Source organism: Pelodiscus sinensis, chromosome 1 (genome assembly GCF_052426305.1).
Source record: "Pelodiscus sinensis isolate ZL-2025 chromosome 1, ASM5242630v1, whole genome shotgun sequence".
NCBI classification, from domain to species: Eukaryota; Metazoa; Chordata; order Testudines; family Trionychidae; genus Pelodiscus; species Pelodiscus sinensis.
The window spans coordinates 218,074,264-218,095,818 of NC_143052.1; the positions used below are offsets into that span (position 1 = coordinate 218,074,264).

The 21,555-nt window shown below is 39.6% G+C and overlaps 1 protein-coding gene and 1 long non-coding RNA gene across 3 annotated transcripts in view; both read right to left on the reverse strand.

Moving 5' to 3' along the window:
* The window catches only part of OFD1 (OFD1 centriole and centriolar satellite protein), a 59,399-nt gene that overhangs the window by 27,153 nt on the left and 10,691 nt on the right, over positions 1-21,555 (reverse strand). For both annotated transcript variants that reach the window (XM_075914537.2, XM_075914547.2), the window contains 9 exons: positions 21,290-21,463; positions 19,001-19,107; positions 18,062-18,181; positions 9,147-9,220; positions 8,713-8,804; positions 8,387-8,576; positions 6,775-6,905; positions 2,472-2,583; positions 263-859 (listed from right to left, as the gene is read on the reverse strand). In XM_075914537.2, coding sequence (XP_075770652.2) covers positions 263-859; positions 2,472-2,583; positions 6,775-6,905; positions 8,387-8,576; positions 8,713-8,804; positions 9,147-9,220; positions 18,062-18,181; positions 19,001-19,107; positions 21,290-21,463 — 1,597 coding nt within the window. The remainder of the gene's footprint in view (positions 1-262; positions 860-2,471; positions 2,584-6,774; positions 6,906-8,386; positions 8,577-8,712; positions 8,805-9,146; positions 9,221-18,061; positions 18,182-19,000; positions 19,108-21,289; positions 21,464-21,555) is intronic.
* On the reverse strand, positions 10,247-17,635 carry LOC142823537 (uncharacterized). Its single transcript, XR_012898727.2, has 2 exons — positions 14,779-17,635; positions 10,247-13,573 (listed from the first exon to the last, which is right to left on the reverse strand). It is a non-coding gene; the product is annotated as an uncharacterized LOC142823537 (long non-coding RNA).

Genomic DNA, 21,555 nt, shown 5'->3' on the forward strand with positions numbered 1-21,555 from the left:
ACTAACAGAGCACTCCCTTTTTAACTCTTTTTAAGTTACAGACTAACATGGCTACCCTCTGAGGTTTACATGAAGGGCAGTAGGCTTAACACTCACTTCTAAAATGCTTGTTTTCAAATGGTTAGTTTCTTATATATATTTCCCATGCCTTTCTCTTCCCCTTAAACAGATGATAAAACATATAAAAGATTCTCAATTTTAAGTTTCCTAACTGGACTCCTGCAAGAAAAAATATCAACACAAATGAGCAATAATGATTTACCTTCTGCAAGTATATGGTTATTGATGTTTCTCTCCACTTTGGAAAGAGGAGTAGAAGAAAGACGTCTGGAGGAAGACCTTCTTCGGGGAGGAGTTAGTTGATTTTTCAAGTTATGATCATGCTCAGTTGTCACATATCTTTGGCCTCTTGGACTGTTAAGAGAGAAATGCTGAGCACCAAGATTGTCTTCTACAAACATAACTCTGTGTTCAGAAGCCAAGGGGAATCTAGCAGCATTTCGTACAGGTAGAGAGGTCTTAGTCTTTGTTGGTGTCCTGCTTGCAACTACACCCTGAATGACTCTATGTTGGTAATTTCTATAGGCTTCTTCCAAATACTCTGCTTCTTTCTCTAGTTCTTTTATCCTAGTTTTGGTTTTGGCAACAAATTCAAGGTCAGAATCTGGAGAAGAGTTGCAGGTCTGTGAATGCTGGCGATAACCAATGTTTGGAACATCAACTGCCTCGATATCAACAGCCCGGTTCTTCAAGAAAGCACCATCTATATAAATGTCATGAGGTATAATTCTATCGAAGTCAATGACAGAACGATCAACGAGAGAAGGCTTGGGATTCCGATACACTTCATTCTCTAGAACTAAGTGAGAAAAATTTCAGACACAGAGACAGAAAAGAAAAAGCACCCATGAATTTCAGGAAAAATCAGAAGAAATTATTTGAATTCTGATTTGGTCACATCATTCAGATAAGAAGTTTATGACAGTTTAAATATAGAGATTTTTCATTTGAAATGTAAAGCATAGATATAAAAAAATTAAAATATATATTCAGCTGCATTTGATGTTACACGGCAACTGTTGCAAGTTATAAATAGTTTATTTGCAAAAAATATTTAGAACCAATGGAGACAAAAAATAAAATCAGCAAAAAGTTTAATAATTTCTGTTACTTTTGTTATCACTGCATCCAAATAATACATATTTATAAGACAACCCCATAGAATACAAAGACAGTTGATGACAGCAGCTCCAAAAAGCCACTCAATCTCATTTTTCAATGTTTTTAATTTAATTCGACTTGCAAACTGTTAGAGCCCACTCATGTGCCCACTGATTCCTCTAAGTACAGGGGCAGGCCCATATAATTCTTAAATGGACTATTGGGTATTAAAACAACAAAATCAAAAACTACAGAACACTGAGCTATTGCATTCACTCTAAATTTTAAGGTGACTCCTTTCCACAAAAGAAAACTCTTCCCCAAAAGCAGTTATATTGTCTGTGTTAATAGTCACTGTTTGTATTTTTAGGTTTACTGAAATACACCACTATTATCTACAAGTATTTGCAGGGAAGTAATTTTGTCACAGAGGTCAACACATATAACATAATAAAAGTTCTTACTGAATACAAAGAAATGCCTGTTTTGTCACAGCAACCTTAACTCTGACCCAAAATGAGTCAATATTGTGCCTTCCACTAGCAAAATAAAAAGATAATAAAAAATACTTGTAAAAAAAAAGTACAAAATGAACACTGTGATGGACTGACTCATTAGCTTCAAATACCAGTCAATATGCAGTATAAACATTACAGTATTTAAAAAATCATTCTACAGACAAGAGATGAAAAATAATACATTAGAATACAATTCAGGAGTTAGAAATTAGATGGTTCTGTTATGAATGGGAATGCAAAATACTAATTAATCAGTTAACCAGTTAAACATTGAGTTAGTTAACTGGTTAAATGTTAGGTTAAGTGGACTCCAGGCCCTAGGGTCACCACCAGCAGTGACCACCGGTAGTGGCCCCAGTGCTGGGGTTCATGCCAGCTTCTAGCCCACGCTGGGGCAGGCCATGGGCAGAGGACTGCTCCCAGGCACCAATTAACCAGTATCTGGTAAGCATCACTGGTTAACCAGTTACCTGTTCACATCCCTAGATATGAAATATGAATTTCCTAATATTTATTAGGAATGTTTATTATCTGGACAGTGCAAGATTTATTATTTCCATATATATTCATTTCCTTCCTTTTAAAAGCTTGTGTTTTGTAGACAGCGTCTTAGATAAAGTTGCAGTGTCACAAATTTAGCTGGTTTTGGTTTTTTTTAGTTTTGGAATGCAATTATCAGTTATAACTTTAGCCCTCAAAATCTGAACTACTTTGCAAGACACTGGAAATGTTTCTATAAATGAAAAATCCTTTAGAAACTCAGTTTAAAAACATCTAATAAATACTACAAACCTGTCTGCGTTTGCTTCAGCTGCAATTTCAAATCTTCAACCTCTACATTTAGCTTTTTGATAGTAGTTTCATAGTCTAACATCTGGGTCTTTAATTGTGCACAACGTTCAACCTGAAACAGATTTTGAAAAAGAAATTGTCATATAAATTTGAACAAATACCAAAGAAGAGAAAAGGTATTTCAGCCCATGAAGGCATCTCTCTCAATATGCTTTCCATAGATGCCAATGCCAGAAGGGACCACTGTAATTATCAAGTCTGACCTCCTGTATAACACAGACCATAGAACTGCTTCAAAAAAATTGTTAGAGCATCTTTTAGAAAAATATCCACTCTTGATTTAAAAATATTTGTTCCCTAGGTAGATATTTTTAAGACTATGATCAAGTCATCTCTCAACCACTATTTGTTAAGTTAAATAGATTGTGCCCTTTGTGTTTATTATTATAAGACAGGTTTTCTAATCATTTAATCATTCTCAAGGCTCTTCTCTGAACCCTCTCCAATTTATAAATACCCTTACTGAAGTATTGGCACTAGAACTGGACACAGTATTTTGGGAGTGTTCGTGCCTGCACCAAATACTCTCTCTACTCCTACTTGATTCCTCTGTTTATGCATCCCAGGATTACACTTTGTTTTTTGGTCACACCATTACATGGGAGCTCAAGTTCTGCTGATTATCCTGCATGACCAACATATCTTTTTCAAGTATCAGAGGGGTAGCCATGTTAGTCTGGATCTGCAAAAGCAACAAGTAGTCCTGTAGCACCTTATAGACTAACAGATGTATTGGAGCATAAGCTTTCATGGGCAAAGACCCACTTAATCAGATGCATACATGTCTATATCTTTTTCAGAATTTCCCAGGATAAAGGCTCCCATTCTGTATGGCCTACAGTTTAGCATTGCTCAGACACAGGCACTTGCAAAGAACTATCAAGCACTATGTAGGTATATGAATACATTCCAAAAAATTAGCAAAGGTATGTCCTGATCTGGTACAAGGTAAGAAGATTAACTGAAGTGATGAATTGGGATATTTTGCTTAAGATCTCTGGAACGAGGTACAAGGAGAAATAACCAGCAGATGTCATGAACCACATAAGGTGGTACATAAGTTGTTTGTCTCAGTCTATAAATGTCACCGTAACCCCTTGTGTGGCTGAGAGGATAGCAAAACTTACTGCTACTGAGCTACTCCTTGCAGCTTGGCACTAATGTTAGTGTGCCTATAATCACAGAGCTAGGGCACTAGTACTGTGCCTGGAAGGCAATAACCCTGGCCAAGTGCCTCTGCCACCAAATCACGCCTGTGGTCTTTCTTTCTGTAACATCGAGGTCTGCTGAAACAGAAGGCTGCACTATCTGCTAGTTCTGATAACACTGGAACTCCCAAGAACTGGGCAGCTGCAATAGCTTAATAGTCTGAACAGAATTACCACAGCAACGATAGTCCAGCCTTCAATACTTAACAACACTGCAAACTTTGCCAGTGATTTTGTTTTCTTCTAGGTGTGGTCTGTGGGGCTAGTCTGCTAACTATATATCTTCTCTTACAGATTTCTTATGGTGTTGATGTTTTATTATACATGTTGGACCTTCCTGGTCGGGAACCCTCAGGACCTGACCGGTCCTGAATGAGGGAATTTGTCAGACTTGGGGAGGTCTCCTGATGCCAGCTTTCTAGTCTGCCGCTGGCTCTTCTTTTGGCTCTAGCTAGTCACCCTGCTAACGGCCCCAGCCAGGCTGCCTACCAATGGTTCCAGCTCTGTGCTGTGCATCCCCAGCCCAGCCCCTGGCTTCCCAGTTCATGAAGCCCACCCTGCCAAGCTACCACAGGACCCCAGCTCCCCTGCCACTCAACCCCAGTGCCAGCTCCCCCACCGGGCTACTGCTAGCCCCACTGGGCTCCCAGCAGCCAGCCCTCCTGCTGCCTGACTCCTGGCCACCAGGCTCTCTCTGGCCCAGGAACACTTTTGGTCCAGCTGCAATAGCTCAACAGTCTGAACAGTATTACCACAGCAACGATAAGATGTTGCCAGACCAGAGAGTCCCAGTTTAGGGAGGTGTAAACTGTAATAGATTTACAGGTTTATATTACATGTAGCTTGGCTCTAATGTAAGGAACCTACATGCCACATCCTGTAAGCTGAGCTAAGGCTAAGTTACCATACATATTTTTCAGACCTTTCACCTAGATGAAGGAGTTAAAGCATACCGACCATATATAACTGCAACCTAGATAGATAAAGGATGTGTGAAAGCAGGTTGGCACAGGAGTCTTTCCAAAGGCATACCTTTCTAAAAACTTAACTCATACACCACATGGAAAGAAGAGAAATAAACGGGAGGACAAGAAAAATAAATGTGAGAAGGATCTAATGTCATTAATGTGTGTATACTAGCAGATGTACCCAGCCTTGTTCAAGTCCTTAACTCAATTAAGGTTTTTTTTTTTTGGGGGGGGGGTTATAAAAAAAGAAAAATGTACATGCTTTATTTAAATTATTGTGTTTTTCAAAAATATAGTGTTATTTTTATGAAAATAATTTTTATTTCAGATGTCTTAAAAAAGGACTGTTAAAATTTTTCCGGTTTTTTTTTCCAAAATTTTTTTAACGGGAATTCCACCAAGTGCATTTTTCTTCATCCCTATAAACTCTTATAATTTGCTACATTTTAAGAAAAAAGGGTTATAGTCAATTTAAATTCCAATAACATTTTCTTCACATTTTCAAACCTTAAGCATTGATTTAGCTATGCCTAAACAGAGTACTGCTCCAAATTTCTGTTTCTATCTTTTATGTAATATTTATTAAGAAGCAATCCTCTTCCAGGTTCATCCTATTTTTCTGTCTCACCTGGGTACAGTCCAGGGGTGAAAGTAACTTACATATAGGTACTGTCATATCGGAATGACAATAGGAGGGAGGGAGGGAGGGGGAGAGGGAGGGGGAGAGGGAGAGGGAGAGGGAGAGAGAGAGAGCTCAAGGCAGAGGGCTGGGGCAGGAGTTAGGCCAGGGGCTTAGAGATGTCAGGGCTCCGGGCAAAGGAATGGGGGTGGTACAAATTGGGGTGAACCCTAACTAAAGATCACCTGGGTGGTGGAAGGCTCGGGGCTGCAGCAACCCTTTTCACTTGCCTGGCAGTCTGCTGCTTAGCACGGCAGCCTATAGCAGAGCCTGGGAGCCAGACAGGGAATGTTCATCGCCTCCTCTTACCAGAGCAGCACACTGTGCTTAACTCTGACACCCTGGTTCAGTCTCTTTAAACACTGGCTCAGTTATGTTAATTTTCAGGTCTGTACTTGAGTTGGCAATTCTGTCTTTTTTATTTGGTTTTATGAGAAGCAATCCCATTCCAGGTACATCCCATTTTCCTAGCACAACCAAACTCCTACATCGCTTTAAGTAATGATAAGAGAAAGCTGTATACCAAATTTGGTGCCTCTAGCTCTTAACTTTTAGTTCTTGAACAAACTCTCAAAATATATAGTAGATACAAACACATCACCAACGCGTAAAAACATAACCATCAATGAATAAGTGTACCCCAACATTTCAGTGGATGAGGAAACCAAGTTTGAACAAAGAAGTAGGGCCTAAGCGCTCAAGCTCTGTAGGAGAAATGCAGGCAAAGAAGGTTCCAAGCCTCTGAGTTCCAAGGCTTGTTTTTTAAGTGGTCTAAGCTTCAACCTCCTTTGTTCTTAGTTCTTTGCTTTATTAATCTATGAGTCCTTTATTTTAAGTCTGACGTCAGTCAGTTAAAGCTACCTTAGAGTTTTACTTGACAGCCCTTAGCTCTAGCTTCTCCTAAGTGCTGCACCTTTCACTCAAGAATTGAAGAACCTGGACCTGAACTCTCTTGGCATGCCAGAGATGATGCCTGTCCTTTTGTCTCTTACTGCCATGTTATCAAGGAAGGGTGTGAATATGTTAATCAAAAGCTTTATAGTATATATAATACCTTATATCTCTTTAAATTAGTACTGCATTTATCATTCGTTTGATTACTAGTTAATTACAATTTCATTCATCTCAAAGGCTTTAAGGCAATATTTTTCTCAATGCGAACGTCCTGTCATAATCCCAAGAGTCCTTTGTAAACTCTGTGTAGCTTGATTCTGAGACAAGCGCCTTATTATCTTCTGATCAGACTAACTAGCAAGCCTATAACCCATCTATCCAAATTAATAATATTTACCTCCTAAAATCAAGCAACACAGATTACTGATAAAAATAAGTGTTTACAAAATGACAGAAAAAATATATTTTCTATATAGTATTAGAGAAGAATTTACCTCACTCTGTAGTTGCTTTTCCAGAAGTTGTTTATGGGTTTCAAACTCATCCTGTTCCATTTTTTTAGCATGTTCAACTCTCCTCAACTCTGCCTGGCAGGCTACATGTTCAGCTGATGGCTGAGTTAACTCTTTCACATAAAAGAACAATACCAGGAGATATTTTTATAAAAAAAAAACTTTAAATATGAACATTCACTATTTATAACCATACCCTAGAAATTTAAATTTGAAATATTTCCCTAACTATAATAGGTTTTAAATAGTAAAACTTTGTTTATACGCATTTTGGGAGGAGGAGGTCTGTTTCTTCTAGAAACAGAACGTTGTGTGCCTTCCTCTGAACATTTGAGCTAGGCCAGTGTTTCTTAAACTGTGTTCCACAGCACACTGGTGTGCAGCGAGGCAGTCAGAGGTGTGCCTCAGAGAGCAACCGAGTTCAAAATGGCCACCCTTAAAGGCACAGGAGACTTTTTTTGTTTTTTGTTGGGGTTCTTTTGCTTAACAACAACACCCCCCCCCCCCCCACACACACACCCCAGCACTCTTTTTTTTTCCCCTCCCCTCAACAACAACAAAAAATCCTTGGTGTTTTATTTGTTGTTTGGTGTTCCTCGGTCTTAAAAAAGTTTAAGAAACAGTGATCTAGGCAGTAAGTTTTCTACTCTGCAAATAAATCAACTTTTCTACTCTGCAAGTAAATCAACAAGTAAATCAACCTGAATCAACTTGTTCCTGTTTTATCTAAACCTGAATGTGTTGCCCATCTCTGCTCTTCAAACACAAAATGTATCACAATTGTAGATGTGCGTTTACAAGATAATGGTTTATTATTCTACAGAAGTCTGTAAAAACAGTCATTTCCCGAAGCCTTTGTCCTCTACTAAGCACAATACAGAATGCTGTGGTTGAAAAAAAAATGGGTGATAAACAGGAGATAGAAGAATGAAAGGAAAGAGATGGTATTATCAGCAGTTAATATTTTTGTATTTTAGTACACCTATACACAGAGCTCCACTGTGCAAAGTGAGAGATTTCCATAAAGTGCTTACAATGTAAATTAGACAAGACAGGCAAGGCACAAGGCACTGTCCTGATTTTACAGATGGGGAAAGAAGATAAAGAAAGAGAGATTACATAATTTGACTGAGATCATGTGGGAAGTCAGTGGCAAAGCTGGAATTAAAACCCAGGTTTACTGATTGCTAGCCCAATGAAGTAACCACAAGACTAGCTTTTGTAAAAGTGGAACGTATAAAAATCCACTACAGTTAAGAACTTCTGGTTCTCTGAGGGGAAACAGATGAAGAAAGTAGAACTGGACTGCTTTTAATCACTGTTCCATGAAGTATCCTGAGACACTAATACTAAACCATCATACAATACTTGTGATGCTAGGAACTTTGGAAAAAACAAAGATAAATGGAAAGACAAAAAAAGAGTAAGGACTGCAAAACTAAGCAGACTGTTCATTTAAAGCAAGTTTAAAGCAGACTGTTCAATTCATTTTACATATATCCTTAAATTAAATAGCCTTTTAACAGTCATGAAATAAAATGTAAACCTTCTGTAAAATGAGGAAAGAAAAGTTATAAAATAAGTTAACACTAACTGTCTCGGAAATGCAGGTTTTCATTGCGAGTCTCATCCACTTGTTGTCTAAGTAGTTTATTTTGCACCTGAAGCTCCAGTTTCTCTTCCTTTAACAAGGGATAGTCGGCAATCTCTTTCAATTTTTCTGTCAACAACTGATTTTGTTTGTTTACCAATAGCAGCTGCGCCTTTACTGAATCCAGCTCAAGCTAAAACACACATCAGGAAATTAAGATGTTTCTCAATAAATACACTTTGCACCACATATTATTCCTGAAAAGATATCACAAAACACTTCAAATGTACTAATCATACAGTACAGTCTCAAACCAGGTTCACTGTTACCTCAAGCTCTTTTGCATGTGATTCAACTTGTTTGAGTTCTTCTTTCTTTGAATTAATGGCAATGGTCTCTTCACGCAACAGCATAGCTGTCTCTGTAAGAATCATAAACAGTTTCTGTAAGTTAATATGTGTCACATTAAAAAAACTACATAAAAAGAACATTAAAATTACAAAGTCAAACCCTCAAAAGTTGAGAAAATCCAAAATTAAGTTTGCCAGAGCAACCTTAATTTGGCACGATTGTGCACAGGTATGAGGAAGTTTTTAATTACATGATATACTATTTTTTCCAAAGTAATCCAGCTCAGAAGTCTAAAGACGATCCTCTCTTTCTCCAACTTCAATTAAATACAATATATTTGTATAAAAATCTGCTTTGTTTCCTCTTCTTACAAGCTACAAGAGAAACAATGGCTGTGAAAGAGATTGGTTACCTTTATTCTTTTTCTCGTCTTCAGTAACCTTAGTGGTTCTGGCTATATATTCTTCCTTCAACTCAAGCTGATATCTAGGGGAAAAAAGAAAAAGAATTCTGACTGGCCCCAGACTCAGCTTTAACTACCTATCAAACTGTCTAACTCTATATGCTAATTACAATGAAACTTCATACAGGTCCTGATCTGGCAAATGTTAAGTGCCCTTAAATCCTATTGAAATCAATGGGAGCTGCGGGTGTTCAACATTTCAGAGAATTATAGCTCAATTAAAATTTCAAGAATATGGAGGCAGTTATCCCATCTTCATATATCCTTCTATAGTGTCCAGATTACTGAGGCTCTAATTGTGATTGTAATATTAAGAATATAAAAATAAATACGTCCTCACTTTGCTGATCACCAAAATTATAATTTCCAGGTAAAAAAGAACAGTTTATCCCCAGCACTCAAAGACTAATGGTACTAAATGCAGTCAATATTTTCATTAAGTCTTCATTATTTTTCAAATATTTTACAGTATGTTACAACAAACTATACAACTATCAAAAATGTGATGTGATATATAATTAAAACTGAATTATATATGAGTCTCCTAACTTTTATATTCAAAGTCAACCATTTTCTACACCAGAAATGTATTGATTCTGAGTTCCATTAACTGTATGTATCTTTTTTTTTTTTGGGGGGGGGGGGGGGGAAGAGAAGTTGGTTTTATAATTATTCCTTCCACATTTTCTAATGCAAATCGAACCTCCCTGGTCCAGCACCCTTGGGACTTAACTGTCTTAATGAAGGATTTTACCAAACCAAGGGGGATTATTTCTGGCCCCCTTTCCATTGTCACAGCCTTGGCCCAGTTGCCATCCCCCTGCTGCCAGCCTTCCTACTCTGCCAGCCCCACCGCCGGGCAGCCCACAGAGCTCCCAGACACAAGCCCTCCATCGGGACACTCTGGTCCTGAAACATTTGTGGTCTGGACCAGAGGGTCCTGGTTTAGAGAGGTTCAACCTGTACTTAACTTTTATACTTCTAATTTAAATGTGGCATACCAAATTTATAGACAGGATCCTGGAGCTATTGATAGATAGCTAAATAAATTTTGTAACAAATGAAGAAAGACTAAGATATTCAGGAGGAGAGAAAGTTTTCCCAGGTGTTTGTACGGTGCTTAGAATATTTTGGGCACTATAGTAACTTACCTACATTTAGGATATTGCTGATTATGTACTATGTGTGTTTGATGACTTTTAAAGCAAACTTTGTATTTGTAAACAATGAGTAGTCCTTTGGCATCTTAAAAACTAACAAATATATAGGATCAAGAGCTTTTGTTGGTAAAACATAAGTAGGAGTGGAAAAGTTTAAGCACTTGCTCAGAAGTATAGACATTCGTTTCTCAAGCTGTGTATTATAGAACATAAAATTAACTTCAATAAAAGAATTCTCCAATAAAAACTGTCCCTGTTAAGATCTGAAAGAGCTCTACAAACATTAAACAAATAAAGCCACTGAAATCTATTTATGACGTAAGTGCTCTGTGTAGTATTTATTTAGTTACTTAAAGCCTTTACAATACAGAGATAAGGAAGAATTTATTAAGGTCAATTTTTTAGCACATGATTTTGTAAAGTTGAAGATGCATGTCCTCACTGTGCAAGAATTTGAAGCAGTTTAAGTAGTCCATCCCCAGTAGGGTGGCTACCATCGATTTTGAGAGCAATGCACTGTGGGTAGCTATCCCACATTTCCTACGCTCCTTTGCATTCTGGGTTATGCTCCCAATGCCCACTGGGACCAAAACTGTGCATCAGGTAGTTCTGGGTATATATCGACAGTCTCCCATACTGCATTCGTCTCCTCCCTCCCCCATGCCCGCTTGAAAGCAACAGCAAACAGTCTTTTTGCACGCTTTTCGCCTTGGTTATCTGTGCAATAAGCATGGAACCCATCATGGAGCCCACTGAGCATCAAAGCATTATGACAATCATATTAACTATGATAGAAATGTAGCCGTGTTAGTCTGGTGTAGCTGAAACAAAATACAGAACTATGTAGCACTTTAAAGACTAACAAGATGGTTTATTAGATGATGAGCTTTCGTGGGCCAGACCCACTTCCTCAGATCAAACAGTGGAAGAAAATAGTCACAACCATATATATCAAAGGATACAATTAAAAAAAAAAACACATATGAAAAGGACAAATCAAATTTCAGAACAGAAAGGAGATGCGGGGGGAGGGAGGGAAAAGGTAAATGTCTGTGAGCTAATGGTATTAGAGGTGATAATTGGGGAAGCTATCTTTGTAATGGGTAAGATAACTGGGGTCTTTGTTGAGACCCATGCGTAGAGTGTCAAATTTTAGCATGAATGACAGTTCAGAGGATTCCCTTTCAAGTGCAGATTTAAAAGGCTTCTGAAGCAGGATGCAGGTAATTAAGTTGTTGAGACAGTGTCCTTTCTGGTTGAAATGGCAAGAAACTATTTTTTCTTTGTGATCCTGTCTAATATCTATTTTGTGGGCATTGATCCTTTGGCGAAGTGTCTGAGACGTTTGTCCAATGTACAAAGCAGACGGACACTTTCGGCACATGATAGCATATTAACTATGGTGAGCCTTATGCTGGAGTTTATACAGCACATATCCAGGGTCTAATGGAACAAAGAATCTCGGGAGGCCATGAACACACACTTTTGCGAAGCACTTGAGTTGAGCAACTGACAAGAGCCTCTGGCTCTGGATCCCCTAGTAACAGTGGAACGCCAGCTCTGGTGCCATGAGACAAACAGATTGGTGGGACTGCACAACGATGCACCTATGGGACGATCAGCAGTGGCTGTAAAAACTTTTGCATGCATAAAGCCACTTCCATGGAAGTTTGCAAAATGCTTTTCCCTCACCCTAAAGTACAAGAATACCAGAATAAGACCCGCTCTGACAGTGGAGAAATGAGTGGCAATTGCCCTATGAAAGCTTGCTACACCACACAGCTACCAGTTAGTTGAAAATCAATTAGGAGTGGAGAAATCTACAGTGGGGGCTCTTGTTATACAAGTAGCCAAGGCAATCAATACCATTCTGCTATGGAGGGTTGTAACTCTGGGAAACATGGATACCGTAGCGGAGGCTTTGCCGCGATGGAGTTTCCTAAAAGTGGTAGGGCAATAGATGGAACGCGTATCCCTATGTTGGCACTTGACCACCTTGCCAAAGAGCACATGAATTACAAGGGGCACTTCTTGATGGTGCTGCAGGCACTGGTGGATCACAAGAGCCATTTCACCAACACCAAAGTAGGACGGTCAGGAAAGGTACATGATGCACACATCTTTAGGAACTCTTGCCTATTCAGAAAGCTGCAAGCTAGAACTTTCTTCCCAGACCACAAAATTATCAGAAACACTGAAATGCCGATAGCGATCCATGGCAACCCAGCCTATCCCTTGCTCCAATGGCTTATGAAGCCGTACACAAACAGCCTGGACTGCAGCAAGGAGCAGTTCAATTTTTGGCTGAGCAAGTGCAGGTTGGTGGTAGAATGTGGTTTGGGGTGTTTAAAGCATACTGACTAGGTTAAACTTCAGCGAAAGCAACATTCCCATTGTAGTGGCAGCCTGATGCATGTTCCATAATATTTGTGAGAGTAAGGGGGAAAGCTATGTCGTGGGGGTGGGTTTTGAGGCACAGCGCCTAGCTATTATTTATGAGCAGCCAGACACCAGGACAATAAGGAGAGCACAGTGAGGGGCATTGCAAATCAGAGAGGCTTTGAAAGACATGCAAGATTTGAGAGTCATGCATCTTGCTCTTAACATAATGCCCCTGCATTCAGAGGGCTTGCCTGTAAAGCCCCCTTCTCAACACAAATAATACACTGTTGTTCGAAAATCATGCAATTTTATTTAGGGAACACAACAGGGACAGAAAAGGAGTTCATGGCAAAAGCTGGGGGGAGGGTGTGATCACAACTGCGAGAACAGCCGCCTTTTGCTTTGCGACCCATTCCTGGGGGTTGAGTGCAAGGATGCTTTTAACCTCCTTCTCCCCCTCTCAGGCATTCTATGGTCCCTGGGAGAGGAGACTATGGAACTTGGTGAGGAGCGAATATGGTTCTGCAAAGGCTTGAGCGGATGCCTGGGCACATAGCTGTCCAGGAAGGCTGCCATGCGGATCATCCTATCCACCGTAGTCTTCAAGACTCTCTCCTGGTTGTTCACTTCTGGCTCCCTGCATGCTCTCCTGTCCTCACGGTCTGCTCTCATGTCCAGCAGCAGCATACTCCTCCAGTCGCTTACGTGCTTCCTGTCCCAGTGGGCGGACTGCATTTGCTCCCTGAATATGTCATTCCTAGTCCATTTTTGCCTGCACATTTGTGCCAGCTGGCAGAAATGGGGCAGTGTGTAGCATGACTGCTATTGTTCCCACTGTACCAAAAAGTGAAGGGCAAACTTTACAGGACATACATTATAGACCATAAAATCTAATCTGTTAGCATAAAGAGGTCTGTCCAGAGACAATAGGGATGTGTTATGTACAAGGCCATTGTTATGCACTTAAGCAGCCACTATGCAGCAGACAAACCAGAGTTCTTAGGGGAGCAGCTAGACTTGGTCAGGTGGCAGGCATGGTAACCAATAGGCCAGGGCTTGAGCCTGCGGGAGGTGAGGGGGAAAGGAGCCTGGGCATGGTGGCAAGGCAGAGGCTTATGTAGTGCACATATGTTTGGCACTTCCCCATTTGCTGGGAGAATGCAACTTTCCCTTCCCACGGGAGCATGCAGGCAGAAAGGGGAGAAGGGGCCCAGGCACAGGGGGAGGGCAGGGCAGAGCAGAGGCTCAAACCATGCTTCATTGGGGATGAGCAAACGGAGATTTACTGCAGATGGATCAACTAATAGCTTCCCCTGCTTTATCCAGGTTGCCCTGCAAGACATCAATCTTCTGAATCACATAGAGTGATAGGGATCAGATGCTGATTGACTGTGTCCAGAAACCTTATTCTGCAATGTTTTGTGCTTCACTGACACCAGATCACTTACTGCTGGCTTGGTATGGAAAGGTGTCTAGGTGTGTCTAGACCACAGGATTTTTTCAAAAAAAAAAAAAAAAAGTGGCCTTTACTCAAAAAAACTTCCCCTGCATCTAGACTGCCGTTGCGTTCTTTCGAAATTAAATCGAAAGAACGTGGTGGTTTTTGCAACCTCGGTAAACCTCATTTTACGAGGAAGAACGCCTTTTTTCGAAAGTGCTCTTTTGAAAAAAGGCATTCTTGAATGCAGTGCTTTTTCGAAAGAGAGCATCCAGATTGCCTGGGTGCTCGCTTTTGAAAAAGCAGCTCGCTTTTTCAAAAGAAGTGGTTGCAATCTAGACGCTCTCTTTCGAAAGAGGCTTGTAATCTAGACGTAGCTTTACTGTGGAGGACAGAATAAGGCAGGCCTCCCCAGAAACCTCATAAGGATTAAATAGTTGCTCTATGAGAGCTTTATGAAGCTGTTCAGGGAGGATTCCCGCTCCATCTCCAGACTTGTCAACAAGCTGTTCCAGGACCCCCTGCACAGTGCTCCCCCCCCCCACAGATTACACCCAATTGCCCTAACCCACATGTAACATGATAAAAAACATGAACTCACCAGAACTGCCCGCCCCAGCATCAGTGCCCAGCTACAAGATGTCCCGGGAGGAGAGGATTGTCTCCAAAGTTATAAAAAGGTCCTGGTTGTTGGTGATATCCTTAGCTCACCTGCTAATCACTCCCCTCCTCTTCTTCATCCATGCTGTCCTCCACACTACTGCTCAAGGCTGCCAGAGGAGTGTCTTAGTAGAAATCCACAGACTAGCTAGGGAAGCTGGTCAGGTCCACCGTAGGATCGCATGCTCATAGAAGCAGCATGTTTGCAGCAATGATCCAGACCATCTGTTTGCCTTCTTTGTCTTCTGGTATGACTACCTCAGCTTTTTTGTTTTCACATGGCACAGTCCTAGTTGTATCCTCTCTCCTCCATGCCCTCAGCTACCTTGTCAGAGACATCAGCGTTTCTTTTGCTGGTTCACAGTTCTAAGAGAACAGATTCCTCTCCCCGCACACCCATGAGGTCCAAGATCTCCTGCATACTCTGTGCTGGTACTCATCTCTGACCGTGGGAACTCATGGTCAGGTGTGCTACTTGCTCCAAGGTGTGCTTTCCACGCTGGCCAGACAGGAAATGAAATTCAAATTTTCCCAGGGCATTTCCTATTCACCTAGAGAGCAGTAGAGTTGAAAGTTCTGGACAAAGCAGTCACTGAGTCACCACAGGCCAAGAACTTTGACTTTCACAGCACTACCATAAGTCAACCATGCAAGGCTGAATTTAGTGTTACTCCTCATGAAACTGGAGTACCCAAAACAAACTTTAATGGCCTTTAAAGTTGACAGAATGGACTTGATGGTATAGACTCAGTGTTTAGAAATCTGACCTAATGTGGTTATGTTCAGCCTAACTCCCAGTGTAGACTAGGCCTTATTATCAATTATCAATTTACTAGAGAAGTAAAACAAGGCACAGAGGATTACATGTTTGCTTACGGTTAGTCACTCAATGACACACATCTAACTATCCTCTGTTCATATTATTAGAAGCCGCTCTGTTTCAACTGACACTTCATTCTCAATTGCTTTACACCTCTCCTCTACAATTTGAATACATTCAACATTGAGAGAAAGAGTGCTTGCAATGTGAACTGTTTTCCTTCTCCTGCCTGGAGAGCTGATTCATTTCCTTCTGTGGACATGAGCCATCATTCCAAGAGCACTTTTTTGCAACAACACAAATCAGCAAGCCTCAGAGGATCACTGTTCACATCAGAAAGAGAGAACAAACAAAAGCATCTCAGGCTTAGTGTCATCACTTTCCACTGTCAACAGCCCAAGAAGGGGTACAGCTTATTCCATACATATCGCACTTCTCCCTCAGATTCCTGTCCTACCTGCTGGCCACCAAAAATGAAAACTGCAATAAAAATACAGAGACAATAAAACTGCAATAAAAATACAGGCCTTCTTCCTTCTAGGATGTTAAAATGCAGTTAACTGACTAGTCGATAGGCACTTCTACATTCCTCCTTTGAAATATACAAGAGTCTCTACTGGGGTTCTTGTACATTTCAAAGGAGGAATGCAGAACTCCACATACAGCCCAGGGCCAGCGGGAAGTCCCGCTGACTCCGGGCTGCACGTGGGTGCCTGCTTTGAAATGTACAAGAGTCCCCAGCGGGGTTTCTTGTGCATTTCAAAGTCATGAAGCTCAGGATCAGCGGGAGACTCAGAGTCCCCTGCTGACCCTGGGCTCCATGCTACACTGCATACTGCTAAAGCCAGCTGATCGTGGGTTCTGGGGAAATGCCGTGGGGAACCCATGGGCTCCACAGCTACTCCTTTAAAACACCACCTCTGCTGTGCAGTGACTGTCCCTTTGAAAAGCCACCTGCGGGTTTCAAAGTGGCACTCCTCATAAATCAGATTGTGACCACAGCCTAGCAAAAAAAGGGAGAAGTCTGTGTGGCCAAGCAAACGCTGCAGCCTTTGTCCAGGAGAACAGTGAATCTCTTTCCAGTTCCAGTTCCAATGACTAAAAAGAGAAACGAAGTTTTGGGAGGTGGTGGTTAAAATGGAATTTTTTTAGAATTCAATGTAGAGATTTTATTTTGGGGGTGCAAATGGATTTACTTTTGGGGTCTATTTTTTACTATTGAATCTGGAAGACGGGAAATTTTTTTGAAGAGGTATGGTTTTGAGGTAAGGAAAAATGGATGATTTTGGAGCAAAGCGAGATGAATTTCTGAGGGAGAAAGATGGATCTTGCCAGGCAGAGAAGGATATTTTTTAAAGAGGAAAAGAAGTTGGTTTACAAAGAACTTTTAAAGAACAGGGTTTTCTTGTTTTCAGGGAGTTGGGGGCAGCAGAGAAGGCTGGCCATGTACAAGTCTGCACCAAATAGCCAGTATTTCAAAAAGAAAACTTTTACATTTCCTTTTTTAGAAGTGTCTCATCCCATGCCTTGAAACTCCCTTACTGGTTTTGTACATCTAGCCCACTTTTAGTTCTTCAAATTACTATTTCAGCACTGATCAAAAGATCACTAATGATATTTTCTATCTGTCTGTCCTGCAACCCTATAGATTCAAGTCATTTCTTCGCAGATAGTGAGACTGAAAGTCTGATTTGTTAAAATTCTATAGCCTTATGTATAGAAGAACATCACTATATATAGGCTATGTCTAGACAGCATCCCTCTTTCGAAAGAGGGATGTAAATTAGGCAGATCGAAAGTGTAAATTAAGCAGGGATTTAAATATCCCGTGCTTCATTTGCATAATCACGTCCCAGCAGTCTTTCGAAAAAGGGTATTTCGAAAGTGAAACCGCAGTCTAGACACAGTTCTTCCGGGAAAAACAACCCCTTTTCAAAAGATTCTGTACTCATTTTTTCAGGAGTACAGGATCTTTCAAAAAAAGGTTTTCTTCCTTGAAAGAACCATGTCTAGACTGCGATTTCACTTTCGAAATACCCTTTTTCGAAAGACTGCTGGGACGTGATTATGCAAATGAAGCATGGGATATTTAAATCCCTGCTCATTTGCACTTTTGATCAAGTTCATTTACATCCCTCTTTCAAAAGAGGGATATAGTCTAGAAGAGCCCATAATGGAATTATTTTATCTGTTAGAACGCAGAACTGTTTTAACCTCTTTTGGTTATGAAATCTAGTTGCCACATTTTATAAAGTCACAAACTGATTATAACAAATAATCTAGATCTTATATATTCAATTCTTCCTTTTTTACAGTTCTCATTAGTAATTCCAATGGCATTTTTAACTTTCTATTCCAATAGAGAATAAATATTTCACATAAAAGAGACAAAGAAACAAATTACTTTAGGAGTTCATTCTTAAGCTTTTGGTCGTAAGTCTCCTCAATGTTCTTTACAGCTGTCTCCCGACGTCGAAGTGCATCATCAACAGCTTTATTTTTTTCTTCTTGAAGTTTCTGAGCACTGATATAATGAGAAATATATGGACACCAAGTAATTATATTTATGACATGCCAGAGTTCTCTGCTGGTTTTTTATCACATATTTATGAAAGTTAACAGTGTGATGGGTTGGCTTCAGGCATTTAAAATTATGTTCAGATTTATCATAAGCATTCACAAAGAACACTGAAAAGTGACACATATTAAGCTGTACTGTTAAAGACAGACTGACCAACTATATAAACAACTTGACTGGCAAGTGCTGAAAAAGTATTACAGGAAGGATGCTGTTTAGTTCCTCAGTTTTAGAAAAGGTACTTAGCTCACCACTCTACCAGTACCCTCTGCTGGTTAGACAAGAAAATAACTTTTGTTAGTGGGAAAATAGCTTGCATTCTTGCATACAGAAACACAAAACACTAACAAATTAGAGAGCACTGGAAAGAAGGCAAGAATTAGTTTGGGATTTTATTAATTACAGAAGAAACAGGTTTTCATTAAATCTATTTACTCACATATGTCAGGGTGAAACCAACATTACGAATATAAATTTGTCACTACAGTTGCTTTGTTGGTGTTGGGATTACACACTGTTTTAAGTTAATGAGTTCATATCAGAAGTCCAGTTCATTAATCTCTCTGAAGTAATGCCAGGCTTTTTTGCTGAGAACAGAATTGGCCTTTTAGCACAGGATGTCCCTGCTGCTAGATGCCATATTACTCATATGTAGCACATCAAATTTAGAGGTAAATAAATTTCAGTTTCATAAAAATTATAGCATTTTGGTACATTCTGTTACAAACAAAGCAACACCAGAAGTAAAGAATGACCTAGACTCACAGTTCAAAAGTTTCCATTCTTTGCTTCAGTTCTGCCTCTCTAGTTCTTATCATTTCAATATCTTTCAGCAGACTTTGTCTTTGAGTATAAACCTCCTTTGCTTCAATCTAGAACGGAAAATATTACTTACATTCATTTTATTTTTACACTTATTTTTACATTAAGCTTTAAATTAAAATAATTTCTAGTAAATTGATACAGAATAGCAGTCAACAATAGCAGACAATAATACAAAACTTAGAAAAAAAATTTACAGACATTGTTCCCAAACTGATCTGATTCTGATAAATATTATTTTTATAGCGTGCTGTTACAGGTAACAACTAATTTGTACTAATAATAGGGTGCTTCCTTTATTCTATTTTATTTAGGGTTAACACCCTTGAAAGTTATTACTTTCTATCAGGAAATTTATCTTTTAGTACACTGCACAGATTCAAAAGTCACAAAATAATAATAAAACAAAATCTTTATAACACTACCACACACAAATACATAGTTTAGAATATACCAAAACTGGAAGAGAAAAAGCAAGTATAGGTATAAGCAGTTTTGTCCCTATCTTAACTTGATTAACAAAAACAATTTAAGATACAAGATAGGTGAGGTAAAATCTTTTATTAGACCAACTTCCATTTGTGAGAAAGAAAAGCATTCAAGCTTACACAAAGCATTGGTCTAATAAAAGGTATTACTTCACCTACATTGTCTCTCTCCTATCCCAGGACCAGCACAGCTACAACACTGCAATAAAAAAAGAAACTGTTAAAGCTCCCAATAAATATACAATTAGCAGAGAAAATGCACTCTACATAATTGCTTTAAAACTAAATTTTCTTCAAAATACTGGTTCCATTAGCAGTTCCCTCCAGTCTAGGTGCTCCAAACCAAACAATAACTTCTAGGAATCTAAAATTCTGTTTAATTAGTTAACCAGTTAAACATTAAGTTTAACTGGTTAAGTGATGAAACAGTGCCACAGGACTACTCACTGTGATTAAAAAAGGGCAGGTGGGAGAGTAGGCAAGAGCTGCCAGCTCTGCTCCTGAGAAAGAGGCTTCACTGCGGCAGTGAAGCCTCCACCCCAGGAACTAAGCCAGCTTTGCTGCAGGCTCTACAGCACAAGTTAAGCTTTATACTGCAGAGCCCACAGTGCATATAATTGCTAAGATTTTTAGAAGATACATGGTAAACATATAACAATTTTTAACATCCCTAGCTCGAAAATCCATTTTAGGATTGGTGTTACACAATAGAAAAGCATAAAACAGATATTGATTACCTTGTGTGTGTACAATGTTTAGCACAATGGAACCCCAATGTCATCTGGGGCCAGTAGGCACCATAATTATTACTATGATTTATTATAAGGTGAAAAAAAGTAGTAGATGCATTTGGAGTCCATGCTACACCGAAAGCATCACCCCAAACAGTCAGGCTTTACAAGAATCAGGTCCACATTAGACACCATTTTGGCCTTTCTTTTGTTGTTGGAGATACATAGTGAATTTCAAGTATGAATACTATGTTCCATTTTATTTTTATTTTTTTTAAATTTCAACTCTGAAAACTACAACGAAAAAAACCAAAAAACCCGTAACATCCATAATAAATAGAAAAGAAAACAGCTACAGAAGACTACCATTAAAAAAAAGAATTCTCATTACTCTAAAACAGGAAGGAAACCAGTGGTCCGCACTGCTTCCCACAGTTCCCACTGAAGCCTATACGATTGGTATCTTGCATATTTACACCTTCCCTCTAGGATCCAAAGCAAATTCCATCTGCAAAATGTCTTGCAGCCTGCCCATAGATTAACCTCATGGGCCACAGGTTGCCCACCATTGCTCTAATAGGAGAATAGGGATTCATACACGTAACAATATCTGTTGTTATATTTCAGCCTTTAGCAGAAACACTGCTACTACTACAGTCTATTTACATATTTATACCATACTCATTACCATTGTCACAGAGGACCTGAAATCCCTGAACATGACAATCTGAGTGGTGCTTTCCTAATGTGAGATTAAGGTATGTCCAGGGCTCGCCAAGCGGCGGCGAGCCCCACTCGCCAGCCGCGCTGTTTCACGCGGTTCTGCGCATGAGCAGATCGCTCTGCACCGGCTCTTCCGGGTTGTAATCTACTTGCCACGGGCCACTATTGAACTCTTCATTTATAATGCAGTAGGATCTGAATGTAGCTCCTCTACATATCTAAGGTTAATTTCATTAACTCTCTGAACCTCTTTGTACTGAATAGATCCAATTATTATTTTTAAACATTACCTCCTGATGTTTTTGAAGTCTTTCAATAGCATTCTTTTCACGAGCAATCAGAGCCTCGGACTTAGCGTGGTTTGTCTTTTCAAAATCCCTACGCAAATCAGAAATTTCTTTTTGGCATCGTGCTTTCTCTTCCATTCTAATTTTTGCTATTTCAACCTCTTTGAAATGTTGTAACTGTTCCAAGAGAAAAAAGAAAGTAAATATCCCTTACTCAATCACAAAAAAACGATAAACAAAATCCTCTCTTTTAGGTTAAGTTAGATGTT